Raw genomic sequence first — 24,560 nt, 5'->3', positions numbered from 1 at the left:
GAGAAAATAAAGAAAAATGCACCCATTGGCAGAAGAGTCAAGAACGAGACAACACCAATTTAATATGATTGGGGAAAGGATAGGATTGAAATGAAATGAAAATCGCTTATTGTCACGAGTAGGCTTCAATGAAGTTACTGTGAAAAGCCCCGAGTCCCTGAGAGTGTGCGTGAAGCAATTCAATCGTGGCGTTAAAAAATAAATTGGATAATTATCTGAAGATTTAAAAAGTTGCAAGGCTACAGGGAGAAGGTCGGGTACTGGGACTAGGTAAATTGCTTTTACAGAAAGCTGGCACAGAACAACGTCCCTCGTTTCCAAGTGATACGTATGCGCCCAAGAACCACAAATGTCGGGTGGTGCGCACGCGCGCAGTAATACGGCCAATTTCGGGTGGTGCGCACGCGCAAGACGGGCGTTTGGCCGCGTGGTGTTAGTTCCGCAGTTGCAGCGAGGAGAAGGCACCATGTTAGTGTTGTTCGAGACCGCCGCTGGGTATGCCATCTTCAAGGTAAAGTTGTCCCGCACCCGGGGGAGGAGACGACAAACAGTTTTCCAGGGCCGCACCACCGAGCCCGCTTCGGCACCCTCCGCCCAAGCCCGGGCCTCCGCTTCCCCCCGACCCGGGCCTCCGCTTCTCCCCTCCCCCCCGACCCGGGCCTCCGCTTCCCCCCGACCCGGGCCTCCGCTTCCCCCCGACCCGGGCCTCCGCTTCTCCCCTCCCCCCCGACCCGGGCCTCCGCTTCCCCCCGACCCGGGCCTCCGCTTCTCCCCTCCCCCCCGACCCGGGCCTCCGCTTCTCCCCTCCCCCCCGACCCGGGCCTCCGCTTCCCCCCGACCCGGGCCTCCGCTTCTCCCCTCCCCCCCGACCCGGGCCTCCGCTTCTCCCCGACCCGGGCCTCCGCTTCTCCCCGACCCGGGCCTCCGCTTCTCCCCGACCCGGGCCTCCGCTTCTCCCCGACCCGGGCCTCCGCTTCTCCCCGACCCGGGCCTCCGCTTCTCCCCGACCCGGGCCTCCGCTTCTCCCCGACCCGGGCCTCCGCTTCTCCCCGACCCGGGCCTCCGCTTCTCCCCGACCCGGGCCTCCGCTTCTCCCCGACCCGGGCCTCCGCTTCTCCCCGACCCGGGCCTCCGCTTCTCCCCGACCCGGGCCTCCGCTTCTCCCCGACCCGGGCCTCCGCTTCTCCCCGACCCGGGCCTCCGCTTCTCCCCGACCCGGGCCTCCGCTTCTCCCCGACCCGGGCCTCCGCTTCTCCCCGACCCGGGCCTCCGCTTCTCCCCGACCCGGGCCTCCGCTTCTCCCCGACCCGGGCCTCCGCTTCTCCCCGACCCGGGCCTCCGCTTCTCCCCGACCCGGGCCTCCGCTTCTCCCCGACCCGGGCCTCCGCTTCTCCCCGACCCGGGCCTCCGCTTCTCCCCGACCCGGGCCTCCGCTTCTCCCCGACCCGGGCCTCCGCTTCTCCCCGACCCGGGCCTCCGCTTCTCCCCGACCCGGGCCTCCGCTTCTCCCCGACCCGGGCCTCCGCTTCTCCCCGACCCGGGCCTCCGCTTCTCCCCGACCCGGGCCTCCGCTTCTCCCCGACCCGGGCCTCCGCTTCTCCCCGCCCCCCCCGACCCGGGCCTCCGCTTCTCCCCGACCCGGGCCTCCGCTTCTCCCCGCCCCCCCCGACCCGGGCCTCCGCTTCTCCCCGCCCCCCCCGACCCGGGCCTCCGCTTCTCTCCTCCCCCCCGACCCGGGCCTCCACTTCTCCGCCTCCCCCCGACTCAGTTTCTCCGCAGCTCCCCGACCCGGGCCTCCGCTTCTCTCCCACCCCGACGACTTCCACATCCCGCCTATCACTCAGCCTCTCTTTTCCGTTCTTGTTTTCAGGTCCTCACGATCTGTAATCTTTTACAGCCCATCAAGATGCCTGCGTCCTTGCAACTTCGCGCTTACAAACCTTAATCTCCGTTTATAACTCCTGTCTTCAGCCCCGAAATTATCTCTCCCCCCCCCCCCCCGACACCATATCAGATCTGTGTCTTTGACCAAACCTTTAATCACCTGTTTGATGAATTGTAAAATGAGGGTTCCAACATAGAAGTGACCTTCCAATCCTTCTCGTGTGTGATGGCTGTCTGAAAGAGCAATCACTTGGAGCCCACCAACCCCACGCCGCAATCTCCCTGTAATGATGCACCTTCTATTTCAGATCATTCAATTCTGCCTTCAATGCCTCAATTGAAACCGTCTCCATCAACTGAGGCAGTGCAGTCTTCCTTTCTATGCTCTGTAGGCCCATATAAATGCAAATTAGGTGGGTTAGGGTGGAGGAATGTGCCTAGGTAGGGTTCTCTTTCGGAGGGCTGGTGCATTCGACGGGATTAATGGCCTCCTGCACTATGGATTCTCTGCTCACCTCATAATTTTCTTCTCCCAGGAGAATCGTTCCAACTTCTCCAATCGAAGAATCCCTACAATGGAAAACGAGGCCATCCCGACCCAACCCCGTAACCCTGCTCATTGATCATGACCAGTCCACCTGCCTACACGTTACTGGATACCAATTCACTTAACCTTTGCATCCTTGCCCGGGTGGCACAGTGGTTAGCACTGCCGCCTCACAATGCTGAGGACCCGGGTTCGATCCCGGCCTCGGGACACTGTCTGTATGGAGTTAGCACATTCTCCCCGTGTTTCACTCCCACAACCCTAAGAAGTACTGGTTAGGTGGATTGGCCATGTTAAATTCCCCCTTAATTGGAAAAAATAATTGGGTACTCTAAAATTTATGTAAAAAATGTTGCATCTTTGGACTGTGGGAGGCTACACAGGGAGAACATGTGAACTCCACAGGGATGGTTGGAATCGAACCTGGGACCTTGGAGTTGTGACGAAGAAGTGATAGCCACCGTGCCCTTCATAATCAGTGTCCATTTGTTTCCCTTGGGCAGTGCAATTGTCAGGTTGGCAGTGCCAGGGTGCCCAGGTGGCATGGGGGGGAGATGCCAGGGTACCACCCTGTCCAGATCCCAACCACCCATGGGCCCCCAACCATCCGGTACAAGTTTGTGGAGACCGGCGCTAACCTATGCTCGTTTGGGGCCTCGAAGAACATATTCAGTCTTCACACCTGAAGTTCCTCATCCTTGGAACTGTTCTTTGGAATCTTTTCTGCATCTTCTCTAATGTCCAGAACTGGATGTTGAACCAGCGTTTCATGCCTTTTTTTACACTCGGTCCCTATTCACCCATGGTGTTGCATGCTCTCAACCTTAACTTGCTCTCAACCTGTCCTGTCACCACCAATGACTTATGCATATATACAGCTAGGTTGCTCTACTGCATCCACTTTGGAAATGAACTTCTGCATTGAATTTGATTTGCCATTTTCTATTCATTCCATCAACCTGTATGTGCCCTTTGAAATTCTGCACTCCCCTCCTCACAGTTCACACATCCTGTATCATCTGTAAATTTTGAAATTGTGCACTGTGCACCAAACTCTAGGTCATTCACATACTAGTCAGGAAGCAGTGGTGCTTAAACTGACTCCTGGAGAACACAACTACAAACGTTCCCCCAGTCTGAAAAGTACCCATTAACCATGACTGTTTCCTGCCACCTGGCCAGTTTTGGATCCATCTTGTGACTTTCCCTTCTATTCCATGAGCTCTAATTTTGCTCATAAAACTGCAAATGCTTTTTGGAATTCCATGTACACCACACTTCACAGCATAGCCCTCATCAACCCTCCCGTTACTTCTAAAAACATGTTACTTATGCACAATTTTGCCGTAACAAATCTGTGCTTTCCGTAATTAATAATAATCTTTATTGTCACAAGTAGGCTTACATTAACACTGCAATTAAGTTACACTCTGGCGCATGTTCGGATACACTGAGGGAGAATTCAGAATGTCGAATTCACCTAACAGCATGTCTTTCGAGACTTGTGGGAGGAATCCAAATACTCAGAGGAAACCCACGCAGAGAAATGAAAATCGCTTAATGTCACAAGTAGGCTTCAAATGAAGTTACTGTGAAAAGCCCCTAGTCGCCCCATTCCGACGCCTGTTCGGGGAGGCTGGTATGGGAATTGAACCGTGCTGCTGGCCTGCCTTGATCTGCTTTCAAAGCCATCGATTTAGCCCTGTGCTAACCGTGCAGACTCTGCACAGACAGTGACCCAAGCCGGGAATCGAATCTGGGACCCTGGTGCTGTGAAGCCACAGTGCTAGCTACTGTGCCACCCACAGTAATTAGCCCATTTTCTCAATATTTTGTGCCGTATTGATTGTAGAAGCTAACTAGCCTGGGCGTTACACTTTTTCTTGAAAAACATTCTATGGGATATATTTTTAAGTATATACATAAGAGTGTGCAGTGGTTAGCACTGCTGCCTACGGCGCTGAGGACCCTGTTTCAATCACGGCCCCGGTCACTGTCTTTGTAGAGTTTGCAAATTTCTCCCCCTGTCTGCGTGGGTCTTGCCACCACAATCCAAAAATATGCAGTGGGAGATGAATTGGCCATGCTAAATTGCCCCTTAATTGGGGGGGGGGAAAAGAATTGTGTGCTCTAAATTTAATTCTTTTAAAACATTAACATATAGCAAGGGTCGCAACACTGGCCCATGAGGAACTCCACTGCAAACCTTCTTCCAATCTGAAACATCCATTAATCATGACTTTTGATTCCTGTCACTCAACCAATTTCTTATCGAAGTGCTTACTTTTATTCCATGAGTTATAATTTTGTTCAAGTTTGTTGTGTGCATTGTGTCGAATGCCTTTTGAAACCACATGAACAGCTTTGCCCTTATCGACCTTCTTTGTTACCTCACCAAAAAATTTCAGCAAGTTAGTTGAATGTGATTTTCCCTGAATGAATCCATTCTGGTTTTCCTTCATGATCCTGCATTTGTCTAAATTACTGTTGATTTTATCTTGAATTGTAGCTTTCAGTAGTTTCCCAACCACTGAAGTCAAACTGACTCGTCTGTAGTCACCACCTTTCAACATGGATGTAACATTCGTATTCTCCAGTCCTCTGGCATCGTCCTGTGTCTAAGGAAGACTGGTTATCACCAGTATCTCAATTTCCACTCTTGCCTCCCTTAGTATCCTTGGATGCCTCCAAGGGCAGCACGGCAGCATAAGTGGCTAGCACTGTGGCTTCACAGCGCCAGGTTCCCAGGTTTGATTCCCCGCTGGGTCAGTGCGGAATCTGCACGTTCTCCCCGTGTCTGTGGGTTTCCTCCGGGTGCTCCGGTTTCCTCCCACAGTCCAAAGACGTGAGGGTTAGGTAGATTGGCCATGATAAATTGCCCTTGGTGACCAAATAGGTTAGGAGGGGTTACGGGGATAGGATGGAAGTGAGTGCTTAAGTGGGTCGGTGTAGACTTGTTGGGTCGAATGGCCTCCTGCACTGTATGTTCTATGTTCTCATCCGGTCCTGGTACTTTACCAGTTTTAAGCAAAAATAACCATTCTAGCACCACCTTTCTGAATTGTAAATACCTCTAATGTACCAGTTACCACCTCTCTCACCTTGGCCTGGGTAGCAGCATCTTCCTTTAGATGAAAGTTTAATATCTCCATTATTCTGCCACCATGTGCAAGTCTCCTTTATATCCCTACTCTTCCTTTCATCACCTTACTATTGCATGTTTATCAAACACCTTGGATTCCCTTTTATGTTAATTGCCAGTCTCTTTTCATTCGTTTTTTCACTTCATCCTGGTCCTTCTATATTCAGTCTGATTCGCCATTGTATTTCCTACCTGACATCTGTCAAGCTACGTGGGGCAGCACGGTCGCGCAGTGGTTGACACTGTCCGTGTGGAGTTTGCACATTCTCTCCGTGTCTGCATGGGTCTCACCCCCACAACCCAAAAAGACGTGCGGGATGGGTGAATTGGCCAAGCTAAATTGTCCCTTAATTGGGTACTCAAAATTTTTTTGAAAATCTATTATATGTGTACTTCCCCCTTTTCATCTTCAGCTCTATCTTTCTCGTCGTCTCTAGATTTATTTGGTCCTAACTTTCACCTTCAAGATAATATACATTGCCTCCAACACCCTTTGAATGTAGCCCATTGTTCAGCCATTGTCTTTTCTGCGAACATTTGATTCCAACTCCCATCGACTCAGATGCATTCCCATCCCACCAAACATGGCCAATCTAAACCCCATGATACGATGGTCACTCCTCCAAATGCTCTCCCGCTGTTGTTTGATCCACTTGTGCCAATTCATTCCCCAGAACCAGGTGCAGCAGTGCCTGCCCTCTCGTTGGACTGGAAACATGCGTGCTGCAGAAAATTATCTTGAATACACTCCAGGAACTCTTGTCCTTCCTGTTTTTGCACTAATCCTATCTCCTATTTGTATAATTGAAGTCCCCCATTATTATTATTCCCATTCTCTCTAGTTTCTTTGCAAATTTGTTTCTCGACACCCCTTCCGCTAGTTGGTCTTTATACTACAAAAATCAGAGTTTTTGCACCTTTTTCATTTCTTGCCTTGAGCCAGAGAGATTCTGTCCTTGAGCCCTCTGGAATATTTTCAATACTGTAATACAATCTCTTTTAATATAAATTTAGAATACCCAATTCATTTTTTCAATTAAGGGGAAATTTAGCGTGGCCAATCCAACTACCCTGCACATCTTTGGGTTGTGGGGGCAAAACCCACGCAAACACTGGGACTGTACAAACTCCACACGGCCAGTGATCCAGAGCCGGGATCGAACCTGGGACCTCGGTGCTGTGAGGCAGCAGTGCTAACCACTGTGCCACCGCGCTGCCCATCTGTAATACGATCTTTAATCAACGCTGCCACTCTTACCTTCCATCCTTCCTTTCCTGTTTCTCCTTGTACCCAGGAATATTTAATGCCTAGTCCTGCTCTTTGAGCTGGGTCTCTGTTACACCAATAATATCACAGTTCCATTTGTCAATCTGTGCCAGTAGTTCACTAATCTTATTAACCATACTCCGTGCATTCACGCATGCACAGTAATCTTGATTTTGGCTTTTTTTTTTACTTTTCCCCTTTACTCTGACCCCATCTAATGACTTATTGGCTACTCTAACTTTATCAAACTTTTCCAAGTATTCTATTTAGCTTGATGCTACTCTAATGTATCCCCCTCTACTTCCCACTGCCAGTTTTTCTCCTTTGAATTTCCCCACGGATTCCCATCCCCCTGCCAACCTAGTTTATTTTTAAAATTTAGAGTACCCAATTCATTTTTTCCAATTAAGGGGCAAGTTATCATGGCCAATCCACCTATTTGCGCATCTTTTGGGTTGTGGGGACGGAACCCACGCAAGCATGGGGAGAATGTGCAAACTCCACACAGACAGTGACCCAGAGCTAGGATCGAACGTGGGACCTCGGTGCTATGAGGCAGAGTTCTAAACACTGCCACTGTGCTGCCCTATGCTAATCCAGTTTAACCCCTCCCCAATAGCACCAGCACACCTCCCCGCGAGGACAAGACACCTGTTACGGTGTAAACGGTCTGTCCTGTGCAGGCCCCATCTGCCCCAGAACTGTTCCCAATGACTCAAAAATCTCACGCCCTTCCTCTGGATTGGCTACGTGAAATTGTCCTTAGATGGGGTTACATGGATAGGGTGGGGAGTTGTGTCTAGGTACCATGCTCTTTCAGAGGGTCGGTGCAGATTTGATGGTCCGATTGGCCTCCTTCTACACTGTAGGGATTCTATAATCTCTCACTCCATTTCTCCAGCCACATGTTGACCTGCTGAATCTTTCTATTATGTTCACAAGCATGTGACATTGGGAGTATTCCTGAGATTACTACTCTTGAGGTTTTAGAACATAGAACAATACAGCGCAGTACAGGCCCTTCGGCCCACGATGTTGCACCGAAACAAAAGCCATCTAACCTACACTATACCATTATCATCCATATGTTTATCCAATAAACTTTTAAATGCCCTCAATGTTGGCGAGTTCACTACTGTAGCAGGTAGGGCATTCCACGGCCTCACTACTCTTTGCGTAAAGAACCTACCCCTGACCTCTGTCCTATATCTATTACCCCTCAGTTTAAGGCTATGTCCCCTCGTGCTAGCCATTCCCATCCGCGGGAGAAGGCTCTCCCTGTCCACCCTATCTAACCCTCTGATCATTTTGTATGCCTCTATTAAGTCTCCTCTTAACCTTCTCTCTAACGAAAACAACCTCAAGTCCATCAGCCTTTCCTCATAAGATTTTCCCTCCATACCAGGCAACATCCTGGTAAATCTCCTCTGCACCCGTTCCAAAGCCTCCACGTCCTTCCTATAATGCGGTGACCAGAACTGTACGCAATACTCCAAATGCGGCCGTACCAGAGTTCTGTACAGCTGCAACATGACCTCCTGACTCCGGAACTCAATCCCTCTACCAATAAAGGCCAACACTCCATAGGCCTTCTTCACCACCCTATCAACCTGGGTGGCAACTTTCAGGGATCTATGTACATGGACACCTAGATCCCTCTGTTCATCCACACTTTCAAGAACTTTTCCATTAGCCAAATATTCCACATTCCTGTTTGTCCTTCCAAAGTGAATCACCTCACACTTCTCTACATTAAACTCCATTTGCCACCTCTCAGCCCAGCACTGCAGCTTATCTATATCCCTCTATAACCTGCTACTTCCTTCCACACTATCGACAACACCACCGACTTTAGTATCGTCTGCAAATTTACTCACCCACCCTTCTGCTCCTTCCTCTAGGTCATTGATAAAAATGACAAACAGCAACGGCCCCAGAACAGATCCTTGTGGTACTCCACTTGTGACAGAACTCCATTCTGAACATTTCCCATCAACCACCACCCTCTGTCTTCTTTCAGCTAGCCAATTTCTGATCCACATCTCTAAATCACCCTCAATCCCCAGCCTCCGTATTTTCTGCAATAGCCTACCGTGGGGAACCTTATCAAACGCTTTGCTGAAATCCATATACACCACATCAACTGCTCTACCCTCGTCTACCTGTTCAGTCACCTTCTCAAAGAACTCGATAAGGTTTGCGAGGCATGACCTACCCTTCACAAAGCCATGCTGACTATCCCTGATCATATTATTCCTATCTAGATGATTATAAATCTTGTCTCTTATAATCCCCTCCAAGACTTTACCCACTACAGACGTGAGGCTCACCGGTCTATAGTTGCCGAGGTTGTCTCTGCTCCCCTTTTTGAACAAAGGGACCACATTTGCTATCCTCCAGTCCTCTGGCACTATTCCTATATCCAATGATGACATAAAAATCAAAGCCAATGGTCCAGCAATCTCTTCCCTGGCCTCCCAGAGAATCCTAGGATAAATCCCATCAGGTCCCGGGGACTTATCTATTTTCAGCCTGTCCAGAATTGCCAACACCTCTTCCCTACGTACCTCAATGCCATCTAATCTATTTACCTGGAGCTCAGCATTCTCCTCCACAACATTATCTTTTTCCTGAGTGAATACTGACGAAAAATATTCATTTAGTATCTCGCCTATCTCTTCAGACTCTACACACAACTTCCCATCCCTGTCCTTGACTGGTCCTACTCTGTCCCTAGTCATTCGCTTATTCCTGACATACCTATAGAAAGCTTTTGGGTTTTCCTTGATCCTTCCTGCCAAATACTTCTCATGTCCCCTCCTTGCTCGTCTTAGCTCTCTCTTTAGATCTTTCCTCGCTACCTTGTAACTATCCATCGCCCCAACTGAAACTTCACACCTCATCTTCACATAGGCCTCCTTCTTCCTCTTAACAAGAGATTCCACTTCTTTGGTAAACCACGGTTCCCTCGCTCGGCACCTTCCTCCCTGCCTGACCGGTACATACTTATCAAGAACACGCAGTAGCTGATCCTTGAACAAGCTCCACTTATCCAGTGTGTCCAAAACTTGCAGCCTACTTCTCCACCTTATCCCCCCCCAAGTCACGTCTAATGGCATCATAATTTCCCTCCCCCCAGCTATAACTCTTGCCCTGCGGTGTATACTTATCCCTTTCCATCCTTAACGTAAACGTCACCGAATTGTGGTCACTGTCCCCAAAGTGCTCACCTACGTCCAAATCCAACACCTGGCCTGGTTCATTACCCAAAACCAAATCCAATGTGGCCTCGCCTCTTGTTGGCCTGTCAACAAACTGTGTCAGGAAACCCTCCTGCACACACTGAACAAAAAACGACCCATCTAATGTACTCGAACTATATCTTTTCCAGTCAATATTTGGAAAGTTAAAGTCTCCCATAATAACTACCCTATTACTTTCGCTCTTATCCAGGATCATCCTCGCCATCCTTTCCTCTACATCCCTAGAACTATTTGGAGGCCTATAGAAAACTCCCAACAGGGTGACCTCTCCTTTCCTGTTTCTAACCTCAGCCCATACTACCTCGGAAGATGAGTCCCCATCTAGCATCCTCTCCGCCACCGTAATACTGCTCTTGACTAGCAGCGCCACACCTCCCCCTCTTTTGCCTCCTTCTCTGAGCTTACTAAAACACCTAAACCCCGGAACCTGCAACATCCATTCCTGTCCCTGCTCTATCCACGTCTCCGAAATGGCCACAACATCGAAGTCCCAGGTACCAACCCATGCTGCCAGTTCCCCTACCTTATTTTGTATACTCCTGGCATTGAAGTAGACACACTTCAAACCACCTACCTGAACACTGGCCCCCTCCTTTTGTGCTGTCAAATTTTGTTTGGTAATGCATATGTGAAGTCCCATGAAATGTTTTAGTACATTAAAGATGCTAAAAGTTTTTAAAATATTACTTTTGATTTCAGTGTTGGTGATCAGTCAGTAAACAATCATTTGGTAGGGAGTGAGGTTCATCAGCGGTTGTCTCCCCCTTCAATTTGTCTGTTTCCCCCTTGATGTTTCTCTCTCAGCAGCCCTAGCAACAATATATTCAGTACAAAAATATAGCATGGATATAATTTCATTAACACATTGACTTCCCTTCTGCTTTACACAAATACCATTCTAAGTATTTGGACGAATGTCCCAGCTGAGCCACGTCTTGGTCATGTACTGCTTGCACTTTGTGCTGCATGTCGCCCTGGTTGTTTTTCTTTGATTTTGAGTTGCAGAAGCTGATTTTGGAAACATTTGATGTGTTGATTAACTCTTTGCCATTCTGAACTGTTGTCATTGTAACTCTTTTTTTCCCCAAACCCACAGGTCCTGGATGAAAATAAGCTCCGGGAAGTGGACAATTTATGGCGGGAGTTTGAAACAGCAGAGAAAGCAAATAAACTGTAAGCTATTGAAAGCTGTAATAAAATCAGATTTTTTAAATTGGCCAAGATGCAAGTATACCTGGTCATCTGAATCTTCAGCATGCTGAATCTTCAGTATACTGCATATATCAAATATCCTTGGTGTTCATGTATAGATCTGTTAGTGTCATTGCCTTATTGATGCAGCACTTTGCAAACTGCTAGAAGCATCTTGTGCAGGCTGAAGTTGCACTCTCACTAAGTAACCTGTCTTATTAACTTCTGTTTTAAGTGGGCAGGATGACTGATTATTGTCTTAATCACAGTGCATAATCCTTATTTGTGAGAAGGTAACCATTGTCTTGTTCAGCACTGGCAGCAGTGATGATGACGACGACTTTGTCACTCTTCCTGATTAAATGCTGAGGGTTTTTTAGTCACTACCTCATCTGAGACTGCCAGTGCTGGATGGTTTTGTCATGCTGTTATAGGTGCATTATATCAGTATTGTTTGAATTAACATTTCAATATGTATATTTGGTACATATCAAGATGTGGGAAGGGAGGTCTCCTGTGGACGAAACTTACTATTGTACTTGGCCCCAACATTTTGTCATTTGAGCATTCATGCTGAATGGATAATTTGACTGCTGCCTTGACTGAGCACCTAACTCATACAGCTAGAGTTTCTGGTAGTGTTGGGTTAGCTCAGTCCCAATGCAACAAGTCCCATTTCTCGAGGCCTGAGGGAAAAGTTGACCAGGATTTCAGCTGATTATTATTCAATTATCCATTGTACTCCTGCTAGAAAATGCATATGTGGTTTGTGCATCAGGTTTGACTTTTTGTAATGCTGCTGTGCTAATTAATTACTGCAAGTCTGTCCCGCATAGAGTGGCTAGTTGGTTGCGGTTACAGTGAGGTTATACCCCTGTATGATTTGGAAAATTTACTGAGGAGGTCTGGAGAAAATAACCTGGTCTTTTGTATTTTCATTTCTTTTTTTTGTCTGCAGTGTGAAGTTGAAACATTTTGAAAAATTTCAAGATACTACAGAAGCTCTTGCAGGTGAGGAAATCTCAATCCACTGTCATTCGCAACGCAGTGCATTTTACTGAGTCAGTCAGAACATTTCCTGCTCCACAAAAGAAATGGTTTACAGTTGAGCCAGGGTAGTGCCAGTAAGCCCAATGTGAAGGGCACGCCAACATGAAAAGAGAATTGAGAAAAATTGAGTGACTTTTACAAGACTGTTGATCACATTGGCAGAAGGGGGATGAGGAGTTAAGCGGTTGAGCTGTTGGGAAAGAATGGTTTAGAGTAGAAGGCAGTGTGCTGAATTTTGATTTCAATTTGTTGCAGATGAAGGGAAGAAGCTATTGCAGTGGATGAGTGTTTGGGGGAAAAGTTCTGAACATGTTGATATTTATAAAATAAAGGAGTGTAAGAAAGGGAAGTTAGTAAAGTTCATCTGTCAAGCAGCAAGCCTTTTCTTGTATTCTCTTAAAGTAGGGAGGATTCATGTGTCCCATGCCTTTGTAAAAAAAATAAGTTCTGATTGCTATCCTGCTATTGTGTGTTCTTTCCTCAATCTTTCCTCTCTGTGACTTCCTGTCTTGCAGCCGCCACTGCCCTGGTGGAAGGTAAGCTTGGTAAAAGCCTGAAGAAAGTACTAAAGAAGATTGTTGCAAAAGAAGCACATGAACAGTTAGCTGTTGCAGATGCCAAACTTGGGGGTGTCATAAAGGTAAAGAAACATTTCTTCTATGGTGGGTAGCATGTTTCAGTGAGCAGTTGCCATGAACAAACACTGAAACAAAAGCCTAGCTGTTGTCACCATCCTTCCTTTTTCACACTTGCAGAGTTTAGGACTTTGCTGCCTTTTGTTCCTCGTGCTAAATGCAATGTAATGAGCTACCTGATCTTCAAATTGATCTTCAGACATGGAGACGTTTGACGCGTGACCTTCATTATCAAGTGGTTGTAGAACTGGTCTAATAAGTGAAAGTATACACGTACAAAAAATAAACTCCCAAATTGAATTCCATTTCATACCATTGATGGCTATTATGGCATAGGAGGAGGCTGTTTGACTGATGGAGTCCATGCTATCTTTCTGTAGACCAATTCAGTAAGTGCCTTTATTCCGATTACATTGAAAATTAATTTTTTCAAGTGCCTGTCAGGTTTATTTTTCAAATCATTCATTGTCTCTGCTTCCATCACCCTCCGGCAACAAGTTGGGTCATTACCAATTGTTTTGCTTCTTAAAAAAAAGTCTTCCTCCCATTCCCTCTGCAAATCCTGCCCAAATCTTTAAAACTGTCCCATCACCTTTGTACAGTCAACTAGTAGAAACAGCTTTTCTTTGTCTACTTTATCTAAACCTGTTGTAATCTTGAAACACCTCTATCAAATATCCCCAAAATCTTCAACCTAACTTTCTCGATAATATCCCTTGTACCTGAAGCCATTCTTGATAAATTGCTGCACCTTCCCAAAGACCCCCACTTCCTTCCTAAAGCATGGTGACCAAATGTGTGGAATTTTCAGCACTGTCAATGATACATTTTCATAATTCAGCCTTGTTTACGATTCACCTGCAAATCTGTGGCTACATCTGAGATCATGTAAAACCTAACCATCTGGCAAGAATGAACATATTAAATGGTGAATTCAAAAGCTATTATTGAATCATTAAAAGATGGGGAAGTTATCCAGTCAAAAAGATAAAAAGCAAAGTGTACAGTAAAAAGAGAAAGTTTAACTAACAATTGAACAAACTTCTCGGAACTTCCTCGGTTGATCAGGCCGAGACGTGAAATGATAATTCCAAAGCGTGAATAGCATGTTAACAAAAATGGCTTATCTGAGTGTTAGCACAAAATGCCATTTTAACCTTTCATTCGAATTAATGTAACTTAAGTTAACCTGAAAATGGTTGGGTGACACAAAAACTTGATTTTGAAACTACCAATAATAGTGAGTACCGGTTTAGCATGTGAGCTGTTCAGTGACTGCAATGGTAGTTAGTGCTTCATGAATCCTGATTACCTTTTACATCTGTACATTGCAGAAGGATTCCTAATGTAGTTTGAGGCATGTACTTACTGGATGTTCTTCCATTATACTTATTGGCAGTTGACTAGTGCTAATGAATGAGAGGGAGCAGTTAGATTTATCAGACATGATTGGAGTAACATTTGAGGATTACTTGCTTTGAAAAAGGAAACAACAATTTGCCTGCTTGGTGACTATATTTCATTGCTGCAGATGAACAAACTGTCAATATAATAAAATTAAAAAGTGTCAAATATAAAAAAATCCGCCACACGTGAATGGGATTTGCAACATGTATGGAAATTGGGCTTCCAAATGGTTGAATGGAGGAAAGGAGCACTGCTGTAATTGGGGCAACTATTTTTGTTTGCAGGACAAACTTAACCTGAGTTGCATCCATAATTCTACTGTTGGGGAGTTGATGAGAGGAATTCGAACCCAGGTGAATGGACTAATCACCGGCTTGCCAGCTCGTGATATAAGTGCCATGTCTCTTGGTCTTGCACACAGGTATGTATGAGTCCCTTGTGCGAAAATGAAGAAGATTAGCAGTTGTCCAGTAAATTCCAACTGCTACTGACACCGAGCAGTGCATAGAGTTTCAATAAGTTGGAGGCTATCCATTTATGAAAAATATTCAGTGTTTCCCAGGCAGCAGTGTGTTGTGACAATATTAAAGATTATTATTATTATACCTGTTAGAACATAATCTTTATTGGCACAAGTAGGCTTGCATTAACACTGCAATGGAAGTTACGGCAAATTTTTAAAAAAGAATTTAGAGTACCCAATTCATTTTTTCCAATTAAGGGGCAATTTAGCATGGCCAATCCACCTAGCCTGCACATCTTTGGGTTGTGGGGGTGAAACCCACGCAAACACAGGGAGAATGTGCAAACTCCACACGGGCAGTGACCCAGAGCCGGGATTGAACCTGGGACCTCGGCGCCGTGAGGTAGCAGGGCTAACCCATTGCGCCACCGTGCTGCCCTATGAAGTTACTGCAATTAAGTTACTGCAGATGGTGGCTCAGTGGTTAGCACTGTTACCTACGGCGCTGAGGACCCGGATTCGATCCCGGGCCTGAGTCACTGTCTGTGGAGTTTGCACATTATCCCCGTGTCTGTGGGTTTCACCCCCACAAACCAAAGATGTACAGGTTAGGTGGATTGGCCACACTAAATTTCCCCTTAATTGGAAAAAAATAATTGGGTAGCTAATACTACGTATACTTGGCATTACAAAGGGATTCATTGAGATTAGTACTATATGCTAAGAGGTCAGGGAGTGGAATGGTCTGGTACAGAGTATAATCTGTATTTAGCAGAGGGATCTGGTACTGTGTGTAATTTGTAGAACATATTTAGAATCTAAGACACAATGAAATTTGATGTGTGCATTTCCTCTTTCAGTCTGTCCCGTTACAAGCTGAAGTTCAGCCCTGACAAGGTGGACACAATGATTGTGCAAGCGATTTGTAAGTTCAAGACGCTAATCAGCTTAAGCACCAAATGTATCTACTGTTTGCATTAAGATTGGATTGTTGTGGTTCAGAGTCTTTTTTGGTTACAAAATTCAGTCAATTGCTGGGAGCAGTTTAATTTGTCTGTCTGTATTTGATTGTTTTGACAAAAAAGTATTGACTTCAGTAGGAGACTATTGGCTGGGGTTTCTGCTTTTCCTTGTCATCTAGCCCCATACTGCTGGAAGCTGCAGGTATATGGGTGTATTTGCAGTGGGAGGCTCAAACTCGTCTGTGGTGCCTTCTACATTTGAAGAGCCTTGCTTTGATCACTGATTTGGCTCAAGATGAAAATAGGATTACTTGGGTGAGGTTTAACAGCCATGCGAATAATGTGGGGATTTCAGATGAAACTGAAAGGTCTTGGAATTGAAAATAAACTTCCCACCCGCAGAACCCCTAGTGACCTCCCAAGAGTATCGGAATCCCCAAACGTTCTCATGTTGACGCCACTTCTTTTTCCCGCTGTGGCTGTGGGTGATTGTCTGTGTGGGTTTCCTCCGGGTGCTTCGGTTTCTTTCCACAGACAAGATGTGCAAGTTAGGTGGATTGGCCGTGCTGAGAAAAATTCTCCGTGTCCAAAGATGTGCAGGTTAGGTGGGGTTATGGGGCTCTGGCAGGAGAGTGGGCCTGGGTTGGGTGCCCTTTCAGAGGGTCGGTGCCGACTCGATGGGCCGAATGGTCTCCTGCAATGTGGGAATTCTCAGGTTCTATTCTCAATAAGTCTATTTCTGCATATATTACCGCTAAACATTTTTATTTGACAAAAGAATTGAAGGCTGACCTTCCCATTGTCTTCAGTGTGAGGAGTGATGTTGCCTCCTTTGTGCACACATTCGCTTGATGTCAGAGATGATGTTGGAGAGCTGGATTTCAGCTGTGGCATTTAGTCTGCTCCTGTTTTTTTTTGCCCTTGTAGCTGTGAATCTGAAGAAACTACTTTCTCCCAAATATGTTGAGCCGAAAAGAAGGAACTCTCAAACTGCTCTGGGATACTTGTGCATTAAACTGTTCCAAAAATTCATCGATGTTAGTGCATTGAAGCATTGCTTTAGTGTGGAATCAGAATTTATATCAGTCAGGTTCTCAATCGTTCCCTGATAAGTCACCTGGACTGGCTGTTGGTGCAGATGAGTTGCAAACCCACATGTGCTCATCTGATGGAGAATGATATTCCAATAAAGAAGAGTGCAAACCACGCTGATGCTGTGTAGTGTCACTGAAAATATTCTCCGGGGTAATTCAGGAGTAATTTCAGTGGAAAAAGTCATTCAGTGTGGGAAAGCAGTCGGGTCTTATTTTCTACACACTAGGTTCAAAAGTGCAAATTGCTCAACAGCTATGAAATATTATCCTTTGCAGTAAAGACTTCCATTGTAGAGACTTCATTTAGCCGTGTAAAAATATCCGCAAGGTATGCAAGATTCAGAAGCCATGAATGGACATTGCTGATCCACACTAAACAACAAAATCTTGGTGAAGCTCAAAACGTCTTGAGCACTTTGCTTTGTGGCAGCCACCTCACCTCTGTATGTAACAACAGCGTTCTGTGCTCACTGTCCATTTAGTTGCACAGAATTTTAAAGTCTTACAAAAGTGGACAACCTTTACTACTGTTGATAATTTGCACTGCTCCATCCAGCACATTTTAAAATCGGTGCGGGCATTTTAACAGCGGCTGTATATCTGTGGGGAACGCTCCTCCTGCAGCATGGTGCTATAGCTTTTATCCGCTCTACATCACCTGTCTTCCTGACCACTGCCCTAGTACCCTCAGTGCATACATCAACACACTTCTATAAACCAATTCCATGTTTTTTCATTAAGTTGTTGATGCATATTGCAAGCCCTGGCACTCAGTGGATTCATCTAGTTGCAATGAATATGCCTCGCAACCTTTAAGAAGAGAAACTAGCTGACAATGTGACTGGCGAGATCAAGAATTCAGCCAGCGCAAGTATTGTTGGAGAGCTGCAGCGCCTTGATGGACTGGCATGTTCCTGTGAGGAAGAAGGATAAATATGGCAAATTTTGGGAACCTTGGATAACGAGAGATATTGTAGGCCTCGTCAAAAAGAAAAAGGGGGCATTTGTCAGGGCTAGAAGACTGGGAACAGACAAAACTTGTGGAATATAAGGAAAGTAGGAAGGAATTTAAGCCAGGAGAGCTAAAAGGGGTCATGAAAAGTCATTGACAAATAGGGTTAAGGAAAATCCCAAGGCTTTTTACACGTACATAAAAAGCAAGAGGGTAGCCAGGGAAAGGGTTGGCCCACTGCATGACAGGGGAGGGAATCTATGTGTGGAGCCAGAGGAAATGGGCGAGGTACTAAATGAATACTTTGGACCAGTATTCACCAAAGAGAAGGAATTGGTAGATGTTGAGTCTGGAGAAGGGTGTGTAGATAGCCTGAGTCACATTGAGATCCAAAAAGACGAGGTGTTGGGCATCTTGAAAAATATTACGGTGGATAAGTCCCCAGGGCCTGATGGGATCTACCCCAGAATACTGAAGGAGGCAGGAGAGGAAATTGCTGAGGCCTTGACAGAAATCTTTGGATCCTCACTGTCTTCAGGTGATGTCCCGGAGGACTGGAGAATAGCCAATGTTGTTCCTCGGTTTAAGAAGGGTAGCAAGAATAATCCAGGGAACTACAGGCCGGTGAGCCTTATGTCAGTGGTAGGGAAATTACTGGAGAGAATTCTTCGAGACAGGATCTCCCATTTGGAAGCAAATGGACGAATTAGCGAGAGGCAGCACGGTTTTGTGAAGGGGAGGTCGTGTCTCACTTAACTTGATGGAGTTTTTCGAGGAGGTCACAAAGGTGATTGATGCAGGTAGGGCAGTGGATGTTGCCTATATAGACTTCAGAAAGGTTTTTGACAAGGTCCCTCATGGCAGACTGGTACAAAAGGTGAAGTCACATGGGGTCAGAGGTGAGCTGACAAGATGGATACAGAACTGGCTAGGTCATAGAAGGCAGAGAGTAGCAATGGAAGGGTGCTTTTCTGATTAGAGGGCTGTGACTAGTGGTGTTCTGCAGGGATCAGTGCTGGGAACGTTGCTGTTTGTAGTATATATATATATATGATTTGGAGGAAAATGTAACTGATCTGATTAGTAAGTTTGCGGACGACACAAAGGTTGGTGGAATTGCGGATAGCGATGAGGACTGTCAGGCTACAACAGGATTTAGAGAAGGTAGTCAAGAAGGCATACGGCATGCTTTCCTTCATTGGCCGGGGTATTGAATATAAAAATTGGCAAGTCATGTTGCAGCTGTATAGAACCTTAGGCCACACTTGGACACCTGGGTGTCTTTGAGTCGGCATAGACCTGATGGGCCGAATGGCCCCCTTCTGTGCTGTATAATTTCTTTGGTTCTAACAGGATATAGTAATGAGCTAACTAGATTCCTGGGAGTGTAACCCAGTCCTTGCCCGATTATTTTGGACACTGGGTGATGGGTAGACAGGTTGCCGAACTGCTTCCTTTGCCCGAGTGGTATTAGTTTGAAGTTGGAGAATAAAGAATTAAAATAAAAGTCACCTGATATATTTTCTGTCGTGAAAATTGTACAGAAAAATAATAGCCATTCAACTGCTGAAATTATTTATACAAAGATCAGCACTTCAGTTGATTTATTCTGTGAGGAGGGACAAAATTATTCCATGAACGCATACGTCAATACATGATTGTCGGATGGCCTGTGATTTTTGTGAATCTTGTTTTCATTGAAGCTCTTGTTGTCTGTAGCCCTACTGGATGATTTGGATAAGGAGCTGAACAATTACATCATGCGCTGCAGAGAGTGGTATGGCTGGCATTTCCCAGAACTTGGAAAAACCGTCACCGATAACTTGGCATACTGCAAGTGTGTACAGAAATTAGGTACCTCTCTTTTGTTCTTCCTGTATTCCACATCATGCACTCATTAAGCTAATTCAATGGAGGACGGAAAGAGTCAGACACGGGTTAAATTCAGGGGTGGCACAGTGGTTAGCACTGCTGCTTCACAGCGCTGGGGACCGGGTTCGATCCCAGCCCGGGGTCACTGGCCGTGTGGAGTTTACACACACTCCCCATGTCTGCGTGGGTCTCACCCCCACAACCCAAAGACGTGCAGGGTAGGTGGATTGGCCATACTAAATTGCCCCTTAATTGGATTTTCTTTTTTTAAAGGTTAAATTTAAGAGCAATTGTAGAAAAGCCAAGGTTGTAGAACCGATGAGCGATGTGGGTGAATCAAGCTGAGCGATGAGAAATGATTGGGCATTCATGATGAAGGTGATCACCCAAAAAAAGTTGGAACTGGTGATACTATCTACATGTTAAAACCTCGGCAACAGAATAGGTGAGTTAATAGCAAAGTTGAAATAAATGGGTTGCTCAGAAAATGGGGCGTGGAAACAGTTGGCATGACTAAGATACTGGTGGGAGTAGTTTATTGTCCTAGTGTTGGATAGAGTACCAGTTAGGAAATTAGAGACGCGTGCAATAAGGGTCATGCAGTCGTAAGTTGGGACTCGGTTTTCTAGATTGTACAAGCCAATTTATAATTACAGGGCGAGTTCATGGGGTATGATTGGAGTTTTCTGCATAAGTGTAATAAGGAAACAACTAAGGAACCGAAAGGAGCAGGCTATTTTAAATTTTGTAATGTGTATTCCACCAAAGAACCCCACAAGAAAGAAGAGCGACCCCCCCCCCCCCCCCCCCCCCCCCCCCCCACAAAGAAACAGAGCAATAACAACAACAAAAACCCAACCAGAGGACAGAGAGAACCAACATCCCCATACACCACCTCCAAAGTTCAATGTCCTTCTGCCAGTTCATTGTCTCTCTCAAACTCCATTGTCTCCTTCCGAACTTCACCCCCTTCTTAAAGAGAGCATCTTGGCTTGGTTGAAACCCGCTTTCCTCTTGGCCACCCAGGTCATGGATCTGGAGCTCATTACCCTCCCAGGTACATCTCGTCTGCCTGGCCCACCTCGATCTGGAATTCGCTGCCCAGGTTGGTGGTGGAGGCAGAGATCCTAAACTCTTTTAAAATACCTGGATCTACACCTTAATGTTGTCAGCAACAGGGCTATGGAAAGTGTGGGGGCACCTGGGTGTCCTTGGGCTGGCATAGACAAGATGGGCTGAATAGCCTCATTCTGTGCTATAACTTTTCTATGGTATAAAATAAGTTGATTTTCAGTCCTTGCGTTTTTATCATTCAACAGGAGACAGAACAAACACAGCCACCACCGATCTTTCAGACATTTTACCCGAGGAGGTAGAAAGTGCAGTGAAGGTTGCAGCTGAAATATCTATGGGGACAGAGGTATCTGAGGAAGATATCACACATATTATACACCTTTGTGATCAGGTAGGTGCTGCTGCTTATTTTGTTGAACCCTTGATGTATACTTCAGAAATGTTTTGTGGAATTTCCATTTGATGCATGTGGGGTTTTGGTTTTTGGAAATGGAAAACTTCATTCCAAGTCAACCGATGGGGCTGCTTTGTGATCTGCAACTGGGTTGCAGTTGGCCGAACTCATTTTACATGAAGGGATCTCCCTATGGCAATACCAGTTCATGACAGGTTGCCTTGATTCTATTGAGTGCTGTGATTATGTGATACATAATCTATTTTTAATGTGTTTTCATCCTTGCAGGGAGGTGTCGAGAATCTTTTCCAGCACTGGCAGCAGTGATGATGATGACGACAATGTCACTCTTCCTGATTAAATGCTGAAGGGTTTTCAGTCACTACCTCATCTGAGGCTGTCAGTGTTGGATTGCTTGGTCACCCTTGTAGCTACACCTTTGTCAGGTGCAGTAATCTTACTTTCACACTGGTGCCCATGTTGTACAAAAGGCTTTCTGCAGATATCAAAACATTTCTGGAGAAAGTCTGTATCGTAATATTGTGGGAGTTTGAAAAGTCATGTTACTTTTGCCTTTTTCCACTCTTCTGTTCACAACTACTGATGTTGAATTTTTACTGTGCCAAGGTACCATGGGCCCTGGCCCGAGGTACCATTTTTCCATTTGTAAGACTAAACAAAATGTTGCAGGCTATTTACCTCTTGAGGGAATTGAACATAGTTGACCAGGTGGCTTCTTGAATCTGCTGTGTCATTCTGTATGGTGTAGCATATTTTTGTGCTCATTCCACTTTCGTGCCTGCTCCCCAATTCCCTTGATTTCTTGAAGCACCAAGAATCTGTTGTCTCGGCTTTAAATATATCCAACGATGGAGTATCCACAACCCTTTGAGTGAGAATCTAAAGATTCACAGCCTTTTGAGTGAAGAAATTTCTCCTCGTCCCAGTCCTAAATGTTTGGTCCTGTACCCAGATTTTGCAAACAAGATCTGTGTCTGAATTGGTGCACTGTCTAGCATAATTAGCTATGTGGCAGTCTGGTGCAAGAACCCTAGCTAATATTTCCTGCACATATGTGTTGGTTGACTCCAGGGCTTCCCCTTATTTCAGGATACCTAACCTTGTGTGTCCTGCAACTATTTACATTTTCTTTTCATTAAAAATGCATTTTTAATTAAGTATTCTGAACTGTATGTTCCTTCCTCTTTTAATGGTGTTCCTTTACAGATTTCCTTTACAGCCAACCAGGCAGCAATACCTGGCTCATGATCTGGCCCTCATACTTTTTGTTCTTTCACATGCTACGGTACCCACACCCGTTTTTAGGATTGAGTCCTCTTTACCTTGCTTGTACATTGCTGCCCCAAGAGCTTCTAGAATTCTATTGTTTTTTCCTCTGGCAAACAGAAAGCCAGTCTTTTCCTGGAGAACTTTGGCTTTGCCTCACGTGAATTCCGTGCTCCTTTTTCTGCCTCTGTCTGCTTTATCTTTGTGGTTGCATCTGGCTGCCTACAACTCTCCTTTGCCTGGCTATGTGTCTGTCAGCCGCACCGTTTCTGGTCTAAATTTCCTTCCCGTTGGTGCTGTATCCAGGTTAAGGGTCACAAGGATTAGTATTTCTTATCCAAGAAAGTTGATCCCTTCACAAGCGATGCAAACTCTGGAGTCCCTTTTCAAATAGTCTTTAAAATAATTAGATTGTGTAGACATTTTAAAGAATTACACATTTTCCTTACTGTTCCCTTGTTAAAGGTCTTCACTATATGACAATCTTAGTTGCTGAATGAAGCTCCTGCACTGCTGTAACTGTATAAGAGTGCACCCTATTTCATTCATTGCAAATTCATTGTTCCGCATTGTCCCTGATGTCTTTATTCATTTCAGCCAAGTTGAGGTTATGCATTCATGTTGCTGTGTATTCAAACATAATTTGTTGTAAAATTCAGCTAGATATGACGGATTGCATTATCCTCTCCCTTCAAGGTAGTGCAGATCTCAGAATACCGCACCCAGCTCTACGACTACCTGAAAAACAGAATGATGGCAATTGCTCCCAACTTGACTGTGATGGTTGGAGAACTGGTTGGAGCCAGATTGATAGCACATGCTGGTTAGTCCTTCTGAAAACATGTATACATTTTGTCTGAGATTGTGTCCCTTGTACTGTCTAGTAATTGAGCTTCACTGTTAAATTTGATGGCTACAATACTGGGAATAATTTTCTAATTCAGAAGAACATTTCCAAAGTAAATTCCGAAGTATAGGTTCAGAATGGTGTTGGTGTATTCAATGGTATCCAGAGTAATGACAATTAGATTTTTTTTTTCAAACTAGGAAGCTCCGCAATGTTCTTGTCCATCAGGTACAATGTAATTGCTATTTGTGAGAATAAGCATGCAGACCGTGGGGAGGACAGTGGGAATGTTGACCATGGCACCTTGGAGGAAAGCCTGAACTGAAGCTGGGGATTCAGTTATTGGGATATAGGGGCTTGGTGCTGGCTTTGGATGTCTTTCTTTGAAAGCATGATTGAGTGTCCAGCATGGTTTATGTTGTTTACCTGTTGCCAGAGTAAGAGACATCTCAAACTAGCTCAAAATGGCTGGGAGGAGTCAATGTGACCACGTTGAGACCACACACAAAATATAGGTGAGTAGTCTTTTTTGGAGAGTACGAGGAACTAAATTAAAGCACAGGACCTTATATTCTCTGAATTGTTACCTGAGCCACATGAAAATTGGCATAGAAATAATCAGGTTAGGTAGATGAGTATGTGGCTGAAAGAATAGTATGTTAAAGGTGGGTTACATTTCATGGAATGCTGGCATACGTACGGGGCAGGAATGAACTGCACAATCAGTACGAGCTCCAACTGAACCAGGCTGGGGCCTGGTTCCTGATGAAAAAGATAACTCAACCAAAAGGACTTTAAACTAGTAAGATTGTAGGGATGAAGGGCTCGGTGGAAAAGTAAATTAGAAAAAGGAAAAAGAATAATCAGAAAAAGGAAAAGATGTCAAGTTATCAAGCTAGGAGAGAAATGGGAATGTGTGGGTAAAAGATTAGGGCAGAAAGACAAGTTTTTTTTAATAAGCATTTTATTGAGCTATTTTCGGTATAGTAACAACAAAATAAATAATATACATGAAACCATAAACACAGTGCAAAAGCCATTTACCTCTCGTACAGGTCCCACCCTTACTGACCCCGTACTCTAATCTAAACTACTCTTCCGCCCCCCGGTCTGCTGACGATTAATTTTCCGCAAAGAAGTCGACGAACGATTGCCACCTCCAGGTGAACCCTAACAGTGACCCTCTCAGGCTACCAGGGAAGCAAAGGCCTGAACATCTGCCTCTTTCT

The 24,560-nt window shown here is 45.5% G+C and overlaps 1 protein-coding gene and 2 non-coding genes across 3 annotated transcripts in view; all 3 read left to right on the top strand.

Annotated features, from left to right (window-relative positions):
• The first annotated feature begins 386 nt into the window (after positions 1–386).
• nop58 (NOP58 ribonucleoprotein homolog (yeast)) overlaps positions 387–24,560 on the top strand; it is a 42,481-nt gene continuing 18,307 nt past the window's right edge. The window contains exons 1-9 of the mRNA XM_072483723.1: positions 387–511; positions 11,200–11,276; positions 12,253–12,305; positions 12,860–12,984; positions 14,671–14,807; positions 15,710–15,774; positions 19,577–19,711; positions 21,049–21,198; positions 23,185–23,307. Of these exons, the coding sequence (XP_072339824.1) occupies positions 467–511; positions 11,200–11,276; positions 12,253–12,305; positions 12,860–12,984; positions 14,671–14,807; positions 15,710–15,774; positions 19,577–19,711; positions 21,049–21,198; positions 23,185–23,307 (910 nt within the window). The 5' untranslated portion in view covers positions 387–466. The remainder of the gene's footprint in view (positions 512–11,199; positions 11,277–12,252; positions 12,306–12,859; positions 12,985–14,670; positions 14,808–15,709; positions 15,775–19,576; positions 19,712–21,048; positions 21,199–23,184; positions 23,308–24,560) is intronic.
• On the top strand, positions 11,611–11,698 carry LOC140408142 (small nucleolar RNA SNORD11B). The gene has a single exon (XR_011940059.1). It is a non-coding gene; the product is annotated as a small nucleolar RNA SNORD11B (small nucleolar RNA).
• Positions 21,513–21,600, top strand: LOC140408141 (small nucleolar RNA SNORD11B). Its single transcript, XR_011940058.1, has one exon. It is a non-coding gene; the product is annotated as a small nucleolar RNA SNORD11B (small nucleolar RNA).

Source organism: Scyliorhinus torazame, chromosome 2, assembly GCF_047496885.1.
Source record: "Scyliorhinus torazame isolate Kashiwa2021f chromosome 2, sScyTor2.1, whole genome shotgun sequence".
NCBI lineage: Eukaryota > Metazoa > Chordata > Chondrichthyes > Carcharhiniformes > Scyliorhinidae > Scyliorhinus > Scyliorhinus torazame.
This window is presented reverse-complemented; position numbering and strand designations above follow the sequence as displayed.